Source organism: Zingiber officinale, chromosome 3B, assembly GCF_018446385.1.
Source record: "Zingiber officinale cultivar Zhangliang chromosome 3B, Zo_v1.1, whole genome shotgun sequence".
Lineage (NCBI taxonomy): Eukaryota > Viridiplantae > Streptophyta > Magnoliopsida > Zingiberales > Zingiberaceae > Zingiber > Zingiber officinale.
In genome coordinates this window covers 13,559,384-13,583,303 of record NC_055991.1, presented here as the reverse complement: position 1 = coordinate 13,583,303, position 23,920 = coordinate 13,559,384, and the positions used below count along the sequence as shown (strand labels likewise).

The 23,920-nt window shown below is 35.9% G+C and overlaps 2 protein-coding genes across 2 annotated transcripts; both read left to right on the top strand.

Moving 5' to 3' along the window:
* Nucleotides 1-543: 543 nt before the first annotated feature.
* On the top strand, nt 544-3,579 carry LOC121968088 (chloroplast envelope quinone oxidoreductase homolog). Its single transcript, XM_042518593.1, has 4 exons — nt 544-776; nt 2,338-2,479; nt 2,577-2,668; nt 2,741-3,579. Exons 1-4 carry the CDS (start codon nt 705-707, stop codon nt 3,425-3,427), a joined length of 993 nt encoding a protein of 330 aa, XP_042374527.1. The 5' UTR covers nt 544-704; the 3' UTR covers nt 3,428-3,579.
* A 5,363-nt stretch (nt 3,580-8,942) lies between these two features.
* Nucleotides 8,943-12,848, top strand: LOC122054695. Its single transcript, XM_042616133.1, has 4 exons — nt 8,943-9,067; nt 10,117-10,178; nt 12,541-12,636; nt 12,724-12,848. The coding sequence occupies exons 1-4, from the start codon at nt 8,943-8,945 to the stop codon at nt 12,846-12,848; spliced, it is 408 nt and encodes a 135-aa protein (XP_042472067.1).
* The last annotated feature ends 11,072 nt before the right edge of the window (nt 12,849-23,920 follow it).

Genomic DNA, 23,920 nt, shown 5'->3' with positions numbered 1-23,920 from the left:
ATTAAACTCAAACTCGATTTAATAATATTTTTTTAGCACAAAATCAGATTATTAACTTAATTCAAATAATTTTTTATTTAAATTGAGATTCAAATACTTCACATGATTTAATTCATTTATACTCCTAATTACAACGTGTTGCACACCGTCAGAAACAGACACAGTTTTAGGCTATCACTGTTTGCCTTTTTCATGTCACCTTTTCAGGCACTGGCGGAGCCTGCACGCAATGTGATTCGGATTTGACTTTTTGTTCGGCCGCATGTGAGCGTTGTTTCGTGAGAGAACGACAAGGGGTAAATCTGAAAATAGTTATGTCATTTGAAAATTTCTTCAAATTCATGTACGGGATTTGGATATTCCGAAAAGCCTCTGGTTCAGTAAATTGCCGCGTGGAACAATTTAGATTGAACTCAGCTACAAGTTTTATATTTTTCAACTTCAAATTAAATATCAACATCAATATTTTTATATCATTCAATTCGTAGTAGTTGGTGTTACGAATTTTATTAGATAAGAATGTGCTTCACCGGTGATGAGAAGGGTAGCTGGCCACCGAACCGCTGCTACAATCCGCTGTTACAAATACTCACTCCGTTTAACACCCCTATTCCAGCGAGCAGAGCAGAGCAGAGCAGAGCCGAGCCGACTGCCCGTTTTCAAGATTCCTGATTCAACAAGATATATTTTTTCTTCCTCTCCGAATGGCCCAAGCGAACGGAGTTATGAGAGCAATCCAATATGACGGCTACGGAGGAGGAGCCGCCGCCCTGAAGGTTTAACTTTAATTCCTCTGTTACGAAATGCACAATTGCAACGCACTTAATTTAGAAAATTTGTTTAATAAATATTTGAAATTATAGATTAAAATAAAGTTTAGTCATTGTTTATTTTGATTAATAATTTTAATTTTTTTTCATTAGTAAGATTAAATTTGACGAGTAATTTTAAATTTTTTACTAAGTTTGACGGTGATTTTTAATTTTTAACTAATCACTTTGACATGTAATTTTTATTTTTATTTAATGATTAAAATTAATTTTGGCTATAATTTTTAATTTTTTTAACGTTTAAAATTAGATTTGGCTAATAATTTTAATTTTTTTACTGTCGGAATTAGATTTGGCTGATAGTTATTATTTTTTTAAGCTAAATTTTAATTAGTAATTTTTCAAAAATTTAAGGGTGCGTTTGGTTTGCACCGTTTTCATTTTCATTTTCTGAAAAACGCGTGTTTTTTTAGAAAACAGAAAATGACTTTTTGTCATTCTCTGTTTTTCTAAAAAACGATAGCCAATTTTTTAGAAAACGCGCGCGGAAAACGCAAGTCAAACACCATTTTCCAGAAAACGCGCGTTTTCCAGAAAATGAAAATGGAAAACGTGCATACCAAACGCCCCCTAAGTTTGTCTAATAAATTTGATAGTTTTATAAAAAAATAATTTTAAAAGTTCAAAAAATATATTAAAATTTTATTTATTTTTTCCTTTTTTTCGATCTTTATTATTATGATCTCTTTGTTCTTTATCATGTGCACTCTCTCTCTTTTTTAATCGATAATTTAATTTATCAAAATTCAACTTGATAAAAGTACAATATAGTACACAAAATTTTTATAAATGTAGAATTTCAAAAAAGAATTTATTATATATAATTTTATTTTTTTTGTAAATTTTTTTTACTATTCAAATAATGGCCTCTAGATCACTCACTTAATTTTACTATTGTAGTAAGACTTTCTTTATTGAAATTAAAATTGATCAATAAAAAAGATTAAAAAAGTAATTAAAATATATATTAATAATATTATAAAATTTAACTAGTATTTTTAATATTTTATTAACTAAATTGAATTTTATTTAATTAATTAAAAAAATTATATTAGACAAATATATATAATTTTTTAAAGAATGATGTTTGAAAGTTTAAAAGAAAGTAATTTTTATTTATAAAATTTTACTAATAAGGAAATGAGTCTCACGGTAAAATTATTGTTGCAGCATCACACTGCAAAGATTTTTTTTCTAAAAAATGATTTTAAAAATATTCCTCATGTATCTTCATGAGTGTCTCTCTTATGTGACAGTCATTATTCTAAAAGTTAGTAGTCGTCAATGATTTATCTCCTCTGTGTTGATCCTGAGACGAATTGACGGAAACATTGGAGACAAACATATTCGTCTTTTACCACTATGAGTATTTTTTAATTTATTATGATGATTAATAAAAAATTTTTATAAAATCGAACCAATTATGATTAATTGATTCAAATAGTTGAATAAAAATAAATCTATTCTTGAATCATTTACATGCGACTGAAGATCATGTCGAATGCAGCATGTTGTGGTCCAAATTCCTTGTCCCAAGGAAGGCGAGATTTTGCTGAAGGTGGAAGCCACAAGCATAAACCCAATTGACTGGAAACTTCAAAAGGGCATGATGAGGCCATTTCTTCCCCCTAAATTTCCTTTTATACCTGGTAATTTAATTTACACACTCCCTTTCGTTCCTACTAATTAAGAGGAGGAGAAGATCAAACACTATCAATAACTCTGTGTTTAATTTGGTTGGAACAGGCGTCGACGTCGCAGGAGAAATAATTGAGGTGGGCGATGAAAGGACCAACTTTAAACAAGGCGACAAGGTCATTGCCATGCTCAACCTTCCTGTAAGTGCTCATATATATGTTTGTTTTAGTTAATGGAACCTGTAAAATTCAAATTCAATGTTACCATGGCAGAAGAGTGGAGGTCTTGCAGAGTACGCTGTGGCTCCTGTAACCCTCACAGTTCCGCGGCCCTCTGAGCTTGCTCCGGCCGAAGCATCCGGCCTGCCCACGGCCGCCGTCATCGCCTTGCAGGCGCTGAAAACTGCTGGCGTCGAGTTCGACGGAAGAAACATTTCCTCAAACACCTTGATCACCGCTGCCTCCGGCGGTGTCGGGCACTACGCCGTCCAGCTCGCCAAGTTCGCGGGCCTTCACGTCACCGCCACCTGCGGCTCCCGTAACATGGAGCTCGTCAAGAGCCTCGGCGCCGACGAGGTTTTGGACTACAAGAAACCCGCAGGCGCCGACCTGAGGAGCCCGTCGGGTAAAAAGTACGACACTGTGATCCACTGCGCTACGGGGATCTCATGGGGGACCTTTGAGGCTAACTTGAGCGCTGAAGGGAAGGTCATTGACATCTCGCCATCTTTCAGATCCATGTTCACTTCGCTGTGCAGGAGAGTGATGATGTCGAAGAAGAAGCTAGTGACCCTGTTGTTAGAGCCGAAGGTGGAGGACATTAAGTTTGTGGTGGAGCTGGCCAAGGAAGGGAGACTCAGGACATTTGTGGATTCAAAGTACGGGCTGGAGAAGGCAGAGGAGGCTTGGGCTAAGAGCATGTCTGGCCGTGCAACGGGGAAGGTTGTCGTTGAAATGTGAGGAAGTAACGGAATTAAGGTGTGTTTGCTTCCGGTATTCCTGCCCTATACTGTGTATGATACGATAGCAAGTACAGCTGTGAGCAGTTTGCTGTGTTAAAAAAATTATAAATAAATTTAACATGTTTTAATAGTAAATGATATTAATTTATTTATCTCGATTTGGTTCGGTTGATTAGATTTAAATAAAAACATCGGGTTTTTATTTTAATTTGGAACTGAAATAAAAAAAAAATAGAAGACTATTGTCCTTGGTAAAAATCAAAATGTAATCCGTAATTTAAGAATTCTCAAAATCTACGTATATCCTTTGGTAAAAAAGGAATAAATAAAAAAGAGCATATTATAAGTTGGTTGATGATTGAGGGCATCTATAACACTATATTAATACCGCGTTATAATAATATTGTTCATTTAACACCGCGTTGAAGATGCGTCGTCTACGTTCATCCGCTTGAACGAGTTCAAGCTTTGCATGGGGTTGGCCCACCCCATGTGTATAATTTTTTTAATTTTTTTTAAAATAATATTTTTTATTTTAATAAATATATTAAAAAATTAATAATATTTTTGAAAAATTATAAAATTATATTTTTAAAAGTAAGATTAAGTATAATGATAATTTAAATATTTTAAAACATATTTAAAATATATTTATTTAATATGATATAATTTTAAAATGATTGAGTGGATTGTGGGATCCATAAATAATGAGTGTGGATGTTAAAAGGAATATGGGTAAAAAAAAAAATTGTTATAATGAGTATGTGACAATGACCCCGTATTTTTTTTTGATGAGATGATGAATATTATAACTAGATAGTATTCAGGATGCCGTGATATATAGGGATCACGTTCTCTCTATAACTCAGCAAAAAAATAGAAGTCTGTGCGTGACATCCATGTCAGACGCCCTATGGGAACATCCCACGTCCAAGAGCATCCCCGCTCAGCTCATATATCTCTTGGGAACATCTATGCCCGGCTCATACTGTTGGAAATGTGAATGGAATAAAGAGATGGAGACGAAGAGACTATTGTGCATGAGTTTAGTCCCACATTAGAAGTCTCTTAGCTTTATTGTTGGTTTATATTATGACACATGCATTGACGTTGTAAATATATGCATGGGGAGAGCTCTCTCACGCGTGAGTGCGCAAGGGTGGGTGCAAATCCAGGGTCCGGATTGTACCGAACCAAGGTTGACTCGTGCGCGAGCACGACTTGTGCATGTCGAATGTCGGACCGGTTGAGGTAAAATTTACCCAAAAGAATGAACCAACATATAGTCACTTGAATCTTGCTCAAGGATGTAATGGAAGCATTAATGTGAAATTAATGCTGATTCCGTAACGTCTCGACATTAATGACGGCATTAAACTCATTAATGGTGATTTCGTAACGTCTCAGTATTAATGACGACATTAATCTCATTAATAATGATTATGTAACGTCTCGACATTAATGAAGACATTAAAGTCATTAATGACGAAATTAAACTCAGCATTAAATGATCATAATTTGATCATTTATTGCAGGCAAGATGAGAGCTCCTATATAAGGAGGCTGGATCTTGAGCAAAGCGAAGAAGAAAAAAGCGAAAGCAAAGCGAAAGCAAGAGAATTCCTCCACCTTCGTTCCCTGATTCTTTTCTCTCAGTCGTGCATCCGCTCGGCTAAACTATTTGTGATAGCACTCAGGTGCATTCTCAGTTCGCCACGAACAACCAGTGCTTGGTTGCGTTCGTGGTCTTGCCGTTGTATCTTGGGAAACAGATGATCCCAGAAAACCTCGAAGCACAGTCAGAGGTGGGACGAATCTGTTTCAAGGAAACTGCGTCGATCGCAGGCCTCGGTCTGGTGCTCTGTTTGTCCGCTCGGTTGGACTCTTCATTTGCTGGGTCGGCCACTCGCCCTTCTGATCTGCCCGACTAGTCTCCCGCTCTGCCTGTCTATCCTTCAGTCTGCTCGGACGATCTGATTGCTCAGACTCTGAGGTCAGAAAAACCAGCCCCTGCTGGCAGCCTGAGATTATCTGCTCAGGTCATCTTAACTGTGAGTTGAATTTAATTCGAGTATTTAGATTCAGCTAATTTCCTGTAAATCTCCGGCTACAGATTGTTTGGTTTCCAACACATACACCATATGGGATATATTCTTACTCATCTGATACATCTACGACATCTTGTCCGAGAACATCCCCACTCAACTCATATGTCCTATGGGAACTTCTCCTCTCAACTTATATTATCTTTGGGAACATCTCTGCTCGACTCAGACGCCTTGTGCAAACATCACTGCTCAACCCCCTCAATGCTCTGTTTACTTGAGATGTGGATAGAGAAAGAAAATGATTCTATGTGGAAAAAAAATTATTTCACGTAGAGGAAGAGAAAAGAAAAAACAAATTAATGAGGGAAGAAAATCCCTGTGTGTGCACGCGCAAAAGACAAGGGAAAAACAAAAGAAAGAAAGAGAATCTTTACATCGCACGATGGCATCGATGGATTGAGGGGGATCTTCTCTGGAAAGCTAAGCCCTCCCCTTTCTCGAATAGACCCTCATGTCCAAGTCTAGTGACCCCAATGCGAGAATCTCTGACTACTTTGACGTTGCTGTAAGAATCGACATCGAGGATGTCTTTGCCGCCATGCTCTTCCCTACCCATGGTGGCGTCAGTCCGCTTCTTTTCCAATGACAAGACTTGTTGTATCATCGCCGACCATGAAATTGGGAAGGCTAAACTTTACTTTTTAATAGAGATAAACGTTGTTGATAAGGATAAAATAATGAGATGGTAATTCTTGACGAGGGTTGGTGATAGAATAGAATTTGAGGAAGTGATAATCTTGATAAGAATAAGGGAGCGTTTGGTTTAGGGGAATAAGAATAGGGAATGAAAATAACAATTATTAATTGTCATTATTGATGTTTGGATTATAGGAATGGAAATACAAATAAGGGAATAAAATCATTATTGGGTAATGACTCATTCTCATTCTCCCTCCTTCAATGAGTCATTACTCTATTTTTAACAATCAAAATATTCCCTTATTCCAAAAATACCCTTGACCAAAAATTAAAATTTTCCCTCTTAATATCAACTATCAAAATATATTTATTTATTTATTTTTCATATCACTTTCTCTCTCATTATTCTCTCTCATCATATTTCTCTCTCCTCATTTTATCACCCACTTTCTCTCTCTTTAATCTCTCTCATCACATTTTCTTTCCTCTTTTTTTTCTCATTACACTTTCTCTCTCCTTAATATCTTTTATCATACTCGCTTCCCCTTTTTTTTTCTCATCACACTTTCTCTTTCCTCAATCTCTGACATCACACTCTCTTTTCTATTTCTTCTCATCACACTTTCTTTCTCATCATGCTTTCTATCTCATCACACTTTCTCTCTCCTCAATCTCTCCCATCACACTCTCCCTTTTTTTCTCAACATACTTTCTTTCTTATCATACTTTCTCTCTCCTCAATCTCTCCCATCACACTCTCTCTCCTCATTTTTTTCTCATTACACTTTCTCTTTTTTCTTCCTCTCTCATCATATTTTCTCTCTCATCTTCTATCATCATTTTCTCTCATCGTACTTTCTCTCTCCTCATTTTCTCTCATCGCACTTTCTCTCTCTTCATTATTTCCCATCACACTTTCTCTCTCATCGTATTTTTCTCTCACATCTAATTTTTTCTCTTATTTTTCTTTATGGGTAAAAAAGGAAATTTTAATTTATTATGATAGAAAATATTCAACTAACCAAACATTATTTTTAAGAGTGATATTCATGCTCATACCTATTCCCATTTCACAATACTATGATTTCCATTTCGATTCCTATTCCTAGGAAAGAACCAAACGCCCCTTAAGTGTTTCGTGGAGATAGAATAAAGAAAAAAAAGTCTAGATTCAATGTATCTGAGATTAGTGTTTATCCAATAAGTCTATAAATATATAACTTTTCTAAGAAACAAGTTGAGTTTATTTGTTTTATTCTCCTCCTCTTCCACGTAGATAGAGTGAATTCTTCTCGAGTAGTTATGATAATTGGAATATCAAGTTGAAGGTGTTTCTTAGAGCTTATAATGTTTGGGAGGTTATAGAAAAAGGATACGTTGAGCCATGCATTCTGAAAGCCCTATTCTTTTTGTGAAATTTTATTAGGCAATTCCTTCTTATACGGTAGAATTTTCTTCATTTTTTAAAAAAAATGATTAACCAGGCTGGGTAACGTCGAGTCTTGGGTGACCGGCCCAGTCCCTCGGAAGTTTCCCACCGGCCATCAGGATAAATCGGGAAACGCTCGCAGGGGACAGTCTAGGAGCCCAACATCCTTTAGTTGCGTGCCCCATTTGGAGAAAAAATTCCTACAAATTCGTCATAGCTGGAGCTCGAACCGTTGATGTCTAGGTAATAATCTGGATGCTCTACCGCTGCACCATAACCTCGGAGGCAGAATTCTCTCTGTTTTAGCTCCATTCTATTGTGGTCAAATTTGCCTAATTGAGTCATTAGCTAAGGATGCTGGAGGGACTTATCCAAATATTTGAGATGGCCTTGTAGGGAATGCCTAATCTAGCTTGGGAAGGAGCCATGACAGGAGACCTTCCAACTTTCATTGTAGCTGTAATGCTAAGCACAGAAAGTAGATAAAACGTAAATGAAGTGTTATAGAGCAAGAGAGTAGGTCTATGGAAATTCTTTCATTTTGGCTAAGTCATTAATGCGAGAAGATGAAAAAATCATATTTTGGGTAGTCAGTAGAGGATGGTTGTGGAGGCCCGCAACGAGGTGGAATGCCCATTATGTCAGTGTGTTGTATTGGAAAAATGGGGCTTGTTGAGGATTAGTGCCATGTGGTGCTCGAATTGACTTGGTCTCACTATGATGGGGTTCAATGGCTTCATGTAATGGGTTCTACTAATCAATATTTTTACGTCAACACCATCCACTTGCTAAAATAAAGAGGGAAGATGAATTGCAGGCAGATTTAGGGCAGCAATGGTGCTGTAGTTTCTTGCTACATCCAACTAGCTTGGAATCTTTGGTTACTTTGAAACTTAATGCATCTCATTGGATGATGCTGATAAATATTTCTCTAGAACTGTGGATCCTGGATCCTAGATCCTATAGCAGTTTGTACCAGTCATACGAATCGGTAGTTATCGGTCTAAGTGAATGCTAGTACATAAAACTCTAATGCGATTGTACTGACAATTAAATATCTATTCAATATTTTCTGAATGCTACCCTTGTACAAACAAGGATGCAAGCCTAATGTTCTGCTTAAATGTATACAAATTAGTATCTGCTCTTGTTGAAGATAATAAAGAGCTAAAGATTCTTCATCTACAGAGAAAAGCCCCCAAAAACAAAATCCAGACAAATAGCAAAGAATGCTAGAAGTTTGGGCAGCAATGCAATTGTGGCTCTCACTTGACTAATAGTTTATGGAGTTTTGATTAGACCCAAATAAGGTTATATTTTGAAGGCCAATGTTTTAAATGAGAGTATCTCTTGCAAGACTTGCAGATACTGCACGAGAGGAAATTCCTAGTACCATGGCTGCAATATTAAGACTCTCAGGCATGGAGATAAGTGATCTTACTTTGGAGTTGAGTGATTTAAGGTACATACCTAAGCTTATGGTTCCAAAAAAGAGCAATATCGACATTCATGTTTCTTGTCTTCAATGACTTTCTTGTACAATTGTGAGTCATGATTTTAGTTTTGAATATTCCAGGAAACACAACTAATTAAAGTGCAACTATTGCATTAAAAAATCAAGATAGTTAAAGGTTATCTACCTTTAAACCAAAACCTTAGTCATTGCACTAACAATTGGAATTCCTAAGCTTATAGGAAATTCTGAACTTCGTGAAGACATTAAAATAGTTTAAGCAAAAGTTTCAAAAGTAAGTTTTTCAAAGATCCCCTTTTTGAAATGGTAATTATACAAAGATAATCTCTCCCTTTTCAAAACACTTTTTCCATATGTATTTTCAACAAAATCACACTATTCAAAAGGACATTTTTCAAATAATTTTGAAAATATTTGCAAGGAATTTTAAAATACTTTTCAAATAATTTTTTCTAAATATCTTTCAAAACAATATTTTCAAAATATTTTCAAAAGTACTCTCAAAAAAGATGATCTTGAAAATATTTTTCAAAAGTATTTTCTAAAGGATTTTTCAAAATAAATAAAAAAAATTCAAAGCATTTCTTAAAAAAAGATTTTTCAAACTTACTTTGAAAACTCCTTTAATTTTGAAAAAAAAAAATCCCTTCGAGAAGTTAAGCTCCCCCTAATTTTAACACTCCCCACATAGGTGGTTAGAGATACTTAGGTGCTTAGGGATGACCTAAAATAGTTAGAAGCTAAGCATTGGTCAACAATTTTTGTTTTCAAAATATATAAGTGGTTTGACAATTTTATAAGAGCTTAGCATTCAGACAATCATGAAAAATTATTCCAACATTATTATGTCAATGATTATTTGAAAATAATTTTTAATAGAGTACTTTGGGAATTTTAAAACCTTTTTCTAAAAATAATTCTCATATATGTGTTTAAACATCTCACTCGTTTTATATGTATCAGTACACAATACAAGGTAACCTTATAGGTTATTAATTTAATATTTGATTCTTTATGGTAATTTGATCTTGTATTAGATTTGGCATAGTTATTAAAGATGCTCGCTTAAGTGCAAACCTCTTACACTTAGTTGCCTTAAGTGCGCGCCTTGTGAAAGGAGACAAGCGCGCTTGAGGCGCGATTTTTATCACCTCATTGAAGTGAGACATATAGATACAAATCAAGCCCAAAATAAACTTTTTAAAGTCAATCTATACCTTTAATTACCCTTTTAATTAATTATGGAGCATGTACGCGACACTTATTTCTCAACTTGTGAATGAAATTGGAGTGTTTTTGAACATATAAGTATAAATATTTAAGAAAATATTAAATAAAATATTATAAAAATAAAATTAAAATAATTTTTTGTTTTGTGTGAAGCTTCATTCCAAAAGAAAAAAAGAAGCAAACATATTAAATGATTTAGTTTTTATTAAGTATAATAGGACTTTGAGGCGTCGATATGATATGCATGACACTGTCAATGGAGGGATTGAATGATCGATCATATTTATTTAGATGAGATAGATGATAATAATGAATGGTTGATGGGGGGATTGAATGATAATAGCTATGAAGAAAATGATGACAATATGACTTGGAGTGAAGTTGCACGAGCTTCTGGAGTTGGTGAAGATGCCTACAATTTTAGATCTTGAGTTTCATTTTCCTTAAAAGAAGTAAGGGCAACTACATCCAAAGGAACTAAGAGAAGGTCTTATACTAGTCAACTTATAGATGAAGAGGAAGAAATCAACCTTGAGAAAAGTAATGAAGATTCGGCTATACAAATCTGAACCATCTAGTCATGATATAAATGATATGATTGAGGAAGGTGATAAAGCTTTTGATGATTTAGATATTTAAAGTTTTTTTAAAAAAATTGAATTATGCGTATAACGTATTTATTTGCTAGTAAATTTTATATTTACATTATTGTTTAATATTTTATGGACTATAGTTTTGTTCCTAAAATATTTTGACAGAAATTCTTTATATGTTTGAATTATAAAAATTTATACTCGGAATATCTTACTTCGATCAAGCATACACCTCACTTTGCATCGTGTGCCTTAGCCCTCATAGCACGTATGTACGTTTAGGCGCTTCACGTCTTAAATAACTATGGATTTTGATTCATCAATCAAGTGTTTTCAGGATTCCATGAGTTAATATAAGTTGTAGCCCTTCTATGTGTGCACACATCATTGTGATCGACTGAGCCCCCTATGTGTATGGTATTCCATGCAACATCATTTTCAACTGACTACATAGTGTCATCCAAATGTGTCATTCCAAGGAGCTTAAACTAGATCAGTTCTTTCTCTTTGTGATACCTTAATCCAGATCAATCATTCTCTGTCCACATGCATCATTCCACGAACATCTCAAGCTGGATCTATCCTTTTTCCATGTATGTCATTCTGCAAATATATTTGTTGAATATGTTTATAACAAGTAGATCTTTAGAGGAAGGAGACTGTTAGAGAAATATGCAAGAATATGTAAGTGCTTGGAGCTTATATGTAATATGTCTATTTACCAATAATATATATAAAACTAAAGACTACAACTTAGGTGAGGAGTAACTTAATTTTTCCACCAACATCATCCCTACCTTGTGTCATAAATTGATATTAAAGAAAAGGGAAACAAATAAATAACTCCGCTTACCCAAGCTATTTGGTTCGCGGCACCATGACATTCCTAAGAATTTCCATGTCTCTGAACTTCTGTGGTAGTATGTAATCCCTGTTTGTCATAAGGATTTCTATTGATTTATATTAAAGTTATTGGCCTTCCAATCCCAATCAATGGGCCAATAGAAATTACAATAGGTGTTTAACCTATAAAGTTTGACATGTTGAGCTCAACTTAGGGGTTGCGTGGTGTATAAGAAATCAAGTATAGTCCAAGTGGGAGATTGTATGATTAAATCCACATGTGTGGACTTAATCTCCATAAGATTGGGCTTACACTTGATACACATACAACTAATTGCCATTAAAGTAACTAAACTCAATTAAGTGATCTAATGCTTCAAGCATATAAAGAGGATTTGGATTAAATGGATATGGATTTAATGTGTAGATCCAATAACCTGATTCATTAACATTGATGGGCTATTAATGAGACATGGGCTTTTATGATGGATAGTCCCCATAGGTTGGGTCAGGTATAAAAGGGAAGAGATAAGGTTTATTAGAGCATGCTGAACCTTGCTCTCCTTTTCTAGTTTCTTCTTCCCCATTGAGAAGGAACGTGTTCGTCGGCTCAATCTTATAGAAGACATTCGTTGCGCTTGCGGGATACTACGGTGACAAGAGGCCATAGCATAGTAATGGATTCAGGTCAGCGATTCATGAATGTTTTCTATTGTGCTTTAAAGATTGATAGAAGTTAAATCCTGTTATAGATACATTCTTTAGTTTGTATATGATGTATTGCAATTCTAACAGAAATAGCTTATGGTATCAACAAATCTGCACAAGCTGTTCAAGTTACAGAAGCTGGAATCAGACAGATTGGTTCTATAGCTAGGCAACAAACAGTTTGTAAGTTTATTTTGAATTGTTGATTAATATACTTCTTACAGTTTGTGATTGCTGACAGTCAGGATTTCCATTCATATTCAGAAACAGCCTTAATAGAGGAAAGGGCAAACTTTTCAGTCCTTCCTTTGAAACCCATGGTAGCAGGTGCTGCAAGGAAAACTTCTCATATCGTCGACCAGGCAAAAAGAACTTTCACGAGCATCATATCCTGACGGGAAAATAGCTCAGAGGGTGAAAGTGAAGATATGTCTGATGAGATGGAAATTTGAACTGCCTCATGGAAACTGCAGCAAGTTCTTCAAATGATGGAGAGCAGGGTTTCATGCTGCATATTGCATCATGACAACCTCATGCCTAGGGACGTTGGCGCAATATATTATATTTACAATCTCATAATTTTTTAATCTGTCTTATATATTATAGTAAAAGATTTCAATTGTAATATTTTTTAGTAATTGACCAAGTATATAGAGTGAGACTATTGAATATAATAATCAATTTTATAGTATGCCCAATATATGTTATATTTCTATTATGTTATAATAGTAGGTGATCTCATAGACAGACATAGTGAGTCTAGACAAATATATATATATGGGATTATTGAAAAATTACATGTTGGTGCAATGATGTTCTTAAACAGTCAGGTTCGACTAGGTTATGATGTGTTTTGTAAAAGGTTTAAATTAAGTGTGTGTAACAAGTTTGTAAAAACATGGCAATGTCACATAGAGCTTACAGAGCTTATGTCTTGACGTGGTTAAGCTGTGATGATGCTTGATGGCTCAAAGGCTCATAATGAGGCAGATTTGAAGTTGATCGAAGAAGATGACTTGGAGCGTATGAAGGATTGAAAATTCCTAATAAAGTACACTCTGGGACAAGGATTGTGGAGTCATTATTGATTTGATTGTTTGGCGGCTTATAATGAGTTGGGGGTTGGAGGTGATCGAAGAAGAATGGCTTGGCAAATTCAAGGAAACAAAAAATTCCAAGGTGACCTCTAAGGTAGCCCAAGAGGAGGTGAATTCCATGGATGAATAGTGAAGGATGGCATATTGAGACAAGCTTGAAGGGTTTGGTGCATCGAAGAGACTGAAGCCTAATGCAAGTTAAACTTGAGGGCAAAGAAAAACATTGACAAGGTTGAAGATATGAAGGTAAGAAAGTTGTGAGATATTACAAGTGTAATGTAATCTTGGGTGAGTCGTTGGGTAGCATCATCGATGGATGATGTATTTAGCTAGTTAGGGCTAGATTACCAAGTGGCTTGAATGAAACCTTGGACAATAGGACTCGAGTCATAGTCTACGGCTAAGCTCGATTCATATGCTTAATTCTTATATTTCTGCTATGCCTATACTTGTCACAAATAACAATACACTTGACTTCCTCATGGAAACCAACAAGTTTGAACTTGTTTAGGCTAAGTCAACTAACACAACTCATCATCGAGTCACAAGCTCCCCAAGCTCCATATTCATTCTACCAAGTTCTTGCAAACTCCATCAACACATCAGTAATATAGGAAAATCTAACTTAACTTTTTTTTTTGCCAAATATATCAAAATATCTTAGTCAAATACAACCACTTAGGATATAATTGAACTAATAATCTCACTCAAAGCATGATTACACCAACAAGCACTAGAACAAAATCATTGGTCATTTCACTACAATAAAGCCATCATCGCCAAGGGTTTATAGGTAATTTTTAGAGTGGAAAAGTGGCAAAAGGTGATATCGCTCGCTCCCACCGCCCCCGCCGCACCACGCCCAAGGTCTTCACGAGGGAGGTAAATCACGGTAGCTGGAGAAGTTAGTGCGCAGTGGGAAGAGGTGCACAGGGACCAGGGAATTACGCTCTGACTATCCCGCGATTAGAACCCACGCTCTCAAGTGGCAAGCTTCTACGCACTAACCGCTCCAACCCCGTGGGGCATTTTTAGAGTGGAAAAGGTTTTGATATGAGGTGGAGAGAGTGAGAGCATTCCAATCTGTGATTTGCTCAATTGATTTAGCTATGGGTGGATCTAGGATTTTAATTTGGGGGGTCACATACTAAGTGGCAAAAATAATTATTATACGTCATAAGGTTGGAAGGGTCAACTTGGAGCCAATTTGGATGTGGGTCAGGATGGAAAAATTAAATGATGGGGGTGGGATATGGGAGGATACATTAGGAGATGTATCCAATCAATATTTAAAAAGAATACTTGTTAGCGCGGTTTGGAAATTTTTCTTGTCAAAAACCAATAGATTTATCAATATACTTAGATCTAATTCGGTTGCATTTGCATTGAGCATGCATCAAGGAAAAAGGAATGGATGATCCAAGAAGATAAGATCCTGGTGGAGTGCCTATGGAAACTATTTGTGTAATCATACCTTAAGTGGTCAAGTTTAAGCATATGTTTTGATGTGTTTGTCAAATGATTTAAGTTAGACTAATGATGTATGCAAATCGTAAGTGTATGATTGTCGTTAAGTAATAAAATATTATCCACTTGATTGTTAAATTGAGTATAAATTCAAATTGTGAAGCAAACTATCTAAATCAATTGAAATCGTGAAAATTGTGTGAGAAAAAAAATGAACTAAGAAAACAAGAAGAGTTGTGGGGAAAAACTAATGTGAGGAAGCAATTCTAGGACTTCGATTTATCTATGATGATCATTAACACTCTAATTGTTATTCACTCTTTTACCTCTCCACTTGATAATTATGAAGGTGGTCTATCCCAAGGTCTCTGATATCTTTTCTCGAATAATACCAAGGTTTCTACCCAAACAAATCACCCACTTTCAGGATAACTTTACTAGAGTGACTGCTTTCTTAGGAAGGCTCCCGACACGATACTCCATGATCCTCTAGGTGTTATCTCATACTTTGTGATGTTAAATCGGGATATTCTCATTAAGGTCTATGATAGCCAGTTGTGCCCTCATAGGATTTTGAACTACTTTCATGAACAACCCCTCGGCCTCAAACTTTAGGGGTTGGAGATTTGGATTTACCCCTCGGTCCTTCCCTGCACCTGTATGGTATGAAAACACATGTTAGTCTCGTAGTCATGTATCCATATTATAGCCGGATCATAAATCAACAACGTCATGTGATAAAAAAAGTTGAATTAAATAAAACAAGTGTCAATGATTATATTGGACTACTCCCTTATCCTAGAATTAAGACACACTACTCCATGGAGATGGAGATACAAGGCAAAGACATGAAAAGAATTATTCTACAACTCTAGTCAAAGAGAAAAGAGAGAGAAAGCTTAGTCATGGTGTCCGTAGTTGTCATCAAATTGATCTCCAAGCTCTTCGGTGGATGGAATATCGATGGGTCCTTATACGACTCTCTCTTAGCGTTCCTTGTCATGGGGAAACCTTTGATGAAAACGAGAGAATCCTTTGATCCCCAGATGTCTTAAATAAATGCCCCTCTTGGTCTTTTTATATCCTCCAAAGATACTGATCCTGTCCGAAAGTCGATGAGATGGATGCTGGGATGTGGCACTCCTGCTGACATCCTGTGGACTTCACTCCGACCTGCAACACAACTGACGTCAGTGCCGAGCCAGGGAAGGGGTCCCCGACGATGGCCCTCTGATGCTCAAGTCAGTCTCCGACGAAGAAGAAGAAACAATAAGTGGAGCAACAAGAAGACTGTAGCGCAACAGTAAAATATCGCATGTAATGCATACCTCTGTCTATGCTTGGACCCCCTTTATATAGAGCTCATGTAGCGTGCATGTACGCTTCCCAAGGTGGGCATGCGTCCCCAAGTTTTCCCTGAAAATACTCATCAGTAAAATATCTCTGACACAGCACCTTAACAGGCCGAGCATATTCTGAAGTGACAGTATAAGTTTCTACCGTACGATCCTCTGTTTGACCATGTCGCCTGTCAAAGGCGCTAGCTCCCAAAAGAATGTCAAAAGATAGCATGTTGTCTATTGCTTGGTCGAGCGGAACAGTCGCTCGGTCGGAATACTGTCGTCCTTGTGTTTCCGATTGCTGGGTCGAGTGGGATAACCGCTCAGCCAGAATTCCACTGTCCACATGTTCTGTTGCTAGGCTGAGCGGGATAGCCACTCGGCCAGAAATCCACTGTCCATGTGCTTTGTTGTTGGACCGAGCGGGATAGCCGCTCGGCCGGAAGTCCACTGTTCGCGTGCTTGGCTGATCAGGCCCGGACCTTTAATGTAAATTGTGAGGCAAGTGCCTCGGGCCCATAAATTTTAGGGGCACCAAAATTTTAAAAATAATATATATATATATATATGAGAGTTGTGATATGTTGCGCGACACTACTGTGCGCATCGCGCAACATATCAACTTTCTCTTCTTTTTTTTTAAATTATTTTATTTTAAAGATTTTGATTTCTTTATATAAAATCTTAATATATAGATATATCCCCTAAACACATTACAATACTCTGTAAATACTTAAATTTATTTTATTTTTAATTTTCCTTTTAATTAAATACTATAATCCAATTAGGAAGGTTGAATACTATAGGTAAAATTTAAAAAAAGAAAATTAGTTTAAAAATTATAACTCAATTGAGAAGTCTGAACCCTAGAAAATAAATCTTAAAAAATAATTTATTTAAAAAATTTTAAAAATAAAGAAATTTTGATTAAAAAAAATCAATATTTCCTTTTATAAATCCCTAATACATTAATATACCCCCTCAACATACTACAATACTCCGTAAATACTTAAATTTATTTTATTTTTAATTTTTCTTTTAACTAAATACTATAATCTAATTGAAAAACCTGAACCTAGAGGTAAAATCTTTAAAAAAAAATTTAATTTAAAAATTATCATCCAATAAGGAAGTCTGAACTCTACAAATAAAATTTTAAAAAAATATTTTTTAATTATTTTTTAATTCAAAATTTAAAAAAAAAAATAATGAAATTTGATTTACTGTGCAACGTGCACAGTTCGCAACTGTGCGCATCGCGCAGTAGATTTTATATATATATATATATATATATATATATACTTTTATTTATTTATTTATTTATTCTTTTTCTTGCCCTAAACACTCTTGCTTCTCCTCTCTGTATACCACATCATGTTCCCCCTCTGCAACGGTAGAAGTGCTGCAAGCCGCCTCCGCCATTTCGCCATCAGCTGTACCTCTACGGCTCTGCGTCATTGCTATTGCTCCCATCGACGACTCAACAAATTCACCTTCTTCCGCTCACCTTGACGGCTTGGCCTCCCCTTCCCCCATTTAATCAATACTTTCACTTCTAAAACTAAGAGGCGAGCAATATTCAAGTGACATACATTGGTTTGGAAGATGAATTTTATATTTTGTTTTGATCATTTTGATTTTATTAATATTTGCTTGTGACATATTATTTTGGATGATATATTTTTTTATCTTCTATTTCTAGAATTAAAAATATTGTTATATTTACATTGATTGAAAAATATATGAATGTCAAATTTTGAGGGCATCATTTTTTGTGCTCGCCTCAGGCCCCAAAATCACAGGTCCGGCACTGCGGCTGATGTTGAGTTTACTGTCAGGTTGAGTGGGGTAGCCGCTCGACCGAAGTTGAACTCTGTCGAGGCTAGGCCTCGCTGGCTGGCCGAGCGGGACAGTCGCTCGGCTCATCTTATGCGTGTTGTTCTCCCTTGAGCGTCGGTTTGAATGCTCCCCGTGTCGAAGTCGATGATGGGTCGGGGCTTTCTCCCCGATCGGGCCATGTTTCGCCTGATCGGCAGATGTCGTCCACTCGTTGACCGTCTGGACTCTAACCTCCTTTGACCTCCACTGTGGCAGCGAGGTGGGACCCTTCATCATCACCGCATCATATACCAAGAATTAACAAACTTTCTTAAAAAGTTGGGGACTCTTTCCTAAAATATAAATTTTTCATAAAAAAAGGAAATGCTACCACCAGACCATGGCCGTGTTGGGAAGCATGACCTGATCGTGTTGGGAAACATGACCTGGTCATGTTGACTATTGGAACCCTTCTCGTCGAGCAATAGCAAGAAGCACGATCGTGCCCCTGGCACAACTTGCCCGTGTTCAGTGCTAGTGGTTCAAATGTTGTTCCATTGCTTGCCTAACTCCAAAGGCGGTGCACTGTCGTGTCAAGGGACATGGCCAGACCATGTACCATGCTGGAATTCACACTCCAAGGCCTCTTGACTTCAATTAGGCTTTGAATTCACGTCTTGTCAATAAAAATGTATAAAGAGCAGGTCTTCAAATTAAAAGAGTAAAAACAATACAAAAGTGATGTAAATATGCAAAATATGCTCATGAACATATTTTGCAAACTAACTAAACTAACTAAACACGCTAGACTTGAATAAAGCATTGTCTTCATTGATAATAAAATCTATTATGGAGGACACACAAAAAAGGGAAGTTAGGAAGCTTACCAAGTGATGAATGTCAAGTTTACAAGTCATTCATCTATTGGCTTAGATCTTCTTCCTGTCAATAATGATGTCAATGGATGTGCGGATCTCTAAAAAGGCATCCCCTTCAGGATGATGTGCTCTTCCCTTTCGCATGTGAGCTTGAACCTTTCCTTCTAAAGTTCTCAAGTATGTATGAGTATCTAAAAAGACTTTAAATAATATTTTTTGGGCCTAAGACTAGGTAATTATAGGTTTCACATTTTAGATTGTTGAACGATGCTTCGATTTGATAGGTTGTGGGCCCCATAGTTCATCCCGAGTAAAAAATTATGGTATCTCAAAGTTAGCTGCATCAAGTCAGCATGGATGTGTCAAATAACACATCTTGGCCATGGAGCTTGCTAGCTTTTTTTTTGGGGTAAGGCCGTTATGGGCCATGGTCGTGCTTTCCCACATGGCTTGTGTTCTTTGTTGGAGCCTTTGAATTGTCACAGTTGTTGTGTACCATGGTTGTGCTTATCTACATGGCTTAGCAATGTTTCTTGAAGGAAGGTTTACCATGCTCATGGCGGTTATCACGACCAACTCGTGGATACTCCTAGCCTTGGAATAAAACAAAGTCAAAAAACTAAGGTGAACAAATAAAGGGAAAAAATTCAAATAAAAAATAAAAAGAGTTTGGGTTGTCTATCAAGAAACGCTTATTTTATATCATTAACTTGATCTCCTGTCAACTTCAATCGGAAGCACATGATTTGAGGTAGTTGTGCCCCCCTCTTCTTTCAATGAGATCCTTAAGACAGTAACCTTTAAATCTTGCTCTTGTCAGTTTAATGTACTTACGTACTCTCCTGCCAATGATTATTTACCCTTTATCAAAGTTGCTCGGTCTCACAAGCTGGTCATATGTTTTAAACCTTGCTCATTTGTGAACAAGATACTTGCTAACTCCAGGTCTTATGCATTTATCAAATATGCTCAGCTTCAAAGGGTCAACACAAAATCATCCATGATGTTCTTCTTTTTCAACTTGCTATGACCAATGCAACCTGCAACAAACATCCTCAACAGAAAATTGATTAATAACCTTAGATAGTTCAAATGAAATTTCTTCTTCGCCAAAGAGGGCTTAATATCGATTATTATGGCTTTGTTGATGGATAGAAAAGGTTCTCTTGGAGCCTTGAACTTTGGAGGAAAATTCATGTTGAGTTAAAGAACCACACTCCTCTATCAAAGTTCTAAATTCATATTTCTCATTATTCTCTTTAAGTGGTGTGAATGGCATCATCTTCCTCATTTTTAGTGGCATCATCCTCCTCCTTTCTCACCTTCAGCTCCTCCAAAGATTAACTAATCTTCGAAATGATAGCATCAAAACATTCAAAAGGATTGGTTTCGAGTTGATTTGAGACTCTATCTGGAGCCTTCGAAGAGAAACTATCATCCTACAAAATTTGAATTCCCAACATCTAAGTATAGTTAAGTAAGTTATCGAATATATCTTCCATCTGATTGATTGCGTCTACATAAATTCGATGTTGTTGCTTAAACTCTTCATTAAGTTTAGTTTGAGTTGTGTTGAAGTTTTCTAGCAAAGTTTTCAAGTTGGATTTCCGTGCATATTGGAATATGAATGATGACCAATAGTTGTTCTCTTCTTGATTGTTCTATGGCAAAAAAATGTCATCCACTTGTTCAAGTGGTAAAGGTGTAAAAATTATTGAAAAATTATCGTCTGCATAACCTGTTGTACCACAAATCTTACAAAAACTGTTTATGAAGTTAACAACACTGGATTCATAAAACCTTTGAGTTAGAGTTTTCATCTTTGTGCACTAGAGATTTGTTCACTTGAAAAGGAAAACAAAAACAAAAATAGCAATAAAAGGTAAAAAAAGGAAAGAAAACTAAAAAGGAGAAAAAAAAAGGCAATAAAAGAAAAAGGTAAAAAAAAGGAAAAAAATCTAGATTAACTAAATCGTAATGGAACTAACATCGATTTGAAAAAGTCTCCGGCAAAAAATATGATGTGTGTAAACTGTAAATGCACGATTGCCATAAAGTACTAAAATATCATCCACTAAACTATTAAATCGAATACAAATTCATATTGAGAAGCAAACTATCTAAATCAGTCAAAATCAAGAAAATTGTGTGAGAAAAAAAAATGAACTAAGAAAACAAGAAGAATTGTGGGGGGAAACCAATTTGAGAAAGCAATTATAGGACTTTGATTTTGCCATTATAATCGTTGATACCCAAATTATTATTTGTTCAATAATTATGAAGGTGGTCTATCCCAAGGTACCTGATATCTTCTCTCAAATAATATCGGGGGGATCAACCCAAATATGGTGCCTACTTTCGGGGTAATTTTACTAGAGAAATTGTTTTTTCAAGAAGGCTCTTATCACGATGCCACATGATCCTCTAGGTGTTATCCTATACTTCGTAGAGTCGTATCAGGATACACCCATTAAGCTCCGTGATAGCTAATGGTGTCCTCGTGGGATTTTGAACTACTTTCGTGAATAACCCCTCGAGTCTCAAACTTTAGGGATCAGAGAATTGGGTTCACTTTTCGGTCCTTCTCTGTATCCTTGTGCTATGAAAACGCATGTTAGTATCATAGTCAAGTAATCATACTAATGTTGGATTATAAATCAACTACGTATATGACAAAAGAATTGAATTAAATTTAAAAAGTGTCAACAATTATATTGGATTAGAATTAAGACACTACTCCATAGAGATGGAGATACAAGCCAAAGATATGAAAAGAAGCATTCTACAACTCAAATTAAAAAGAAAAGAGAGAAAAGTCTTAGTCGTTGTGTCTATAGTCATCATTGAATTGATCTCCAAGCTCATGTGGACGGAATCTCGACGACTCCTTAAAAACATCTCTCCTAGGGTTCTCTATCATGAGGAAACCCTTGATGGGAAGGAGAAAACCCTTTGATTCCCAAATGCCTCAAATAGATGCCCCCTTGGTCCTTTTATAGCCTCCAAAGATATCAAGAATTAATAAAATTTCCTAAAAAGTTGGGGGACTTTTTTTCTAAAATACAAAATTTCCATAAAAAAAAAGGGGAGCACGGCCACCGGATCATAGTCATGTTGGGAAGTGATGTAAGTATCCAAAATATGATCATGAATGCATCAAACTCAAACGCATCAAACTCAAACGCATGCAAAGATAATGCTAATATATATATATATATATATATATATATATATATATATATATATATATATATATATATATATATATATATATATATAACATCAGATATTGTGCTTGTTGATATAAGTGTGTTAAGGACATTGATATTGCATATACAAATGAATGAAGTCCAAGTGTTGAGAATATATATATATATATATATAACATCAGATATTGAGCTTGTTGATATAAGTGTGTTAAGGACATTGATATTGCATATACAAATGAATGAAGTCCAAGTGTTGAGGTTGATAGATACTTAAGGACCAAACACTTGATAAACAAGAAATCCAAGTTAAGGACCAAACACTTGATAAACAAGAAGTCCAACAAGGGATGGTAACAGAGGAAAGTCCAACAAATTTGGGTAGAAAAGAAAATCCAACTGAGGTCTAAATACTTGGTGAAAATGCAATAGGAGTTGGTAGATGATCGAACACCTAGTAAGTTAAGGTTGATTGAATATCTAGCACATGTAAAGTCCTAGAGGTGAGTTCTCTTAGCATGTGAGTTGTGAGAGTTTCTGATCGATATATGTATTTTTGGCATTAGATAAATATTTCACTTAGGTTGGAAAAGCAAACATCTCAACAAAAAAATGTTCTATGATCCAAAGATGTTAAAATGTATTATTTTCTGACTAGGAAACATCCTAACAAATAAAAATTTTGCACCACCAATTCAAATAACTCAACTTATTCTTGAACCACCCAATACCCTATCATCATCCCGAAGGAACCAACTCAACTTCATGGTATACTAACCAAAGAGGAGAGCAAGGAAAAAATCACTCCCTTAATAGGAATCGCTTACTTGACTAAAGATGCCACTAGCATGAACCTCAAGCCCTTGAAAGAGGCTTACAATCAAGGTTGACAATCTGTCAAATGGAGACTATCCTAGCACTCAAAGATGTCTAGGGGAGAAAGGTGGAAGAGATCCATTAAGATTTGATATAAAATGTATGTTTTGATTATGGTCATAATATAGCTTTACAAGAATAAAAAGTAAGTTTTCACTTTCAAAACACTTATCAAAATGTTTGGGATGAAGCTTGTCACACCCCACGACCGGGACCAACCGGGGGCTAACATCGGCGTTGCTTTCAACCCAAAGTTTGAAAACAACCAGCCTCAGTACTATAGTAATTGCCACATAAAGTCAGTCTTTACATACCTAACACAAAAGTACTTCATTTTCACTGCTCAACAAATTAAATTACATCCCCCTAACTAAATTAAGAAATTGTAGCTACAGCAGATTTCTAATCCTCCTGTCTGAAATTTGAGTCGGTTCACCATCCCCAGAAATCGGCTTGTTCTCTATCCTCGATCTCATTCTCAATACCCCTTTCATCTTTATCTATAATGGTTGGTAAGGGGGTGAGCGATTTGGGAATCACTCAGTAAGTGGGGGACACAACACAAATACTAAAATTCTTGAGAAACAGTAGTAAAATAACAAAATTCAGACACAAATTTTCACGTGAGCACTTGAATTGGATCGTGTTCCGCATGGCTTAATTGATATCAGCCCTCTAGAATTATCCCTCCTAGAGGAGAGGTTGGAGATCAAAAATATCACAGAAGTCATAAATCAGACGCCAGACATGTTCGAAATATGTATTCCTACCATTTAGTTCATGAT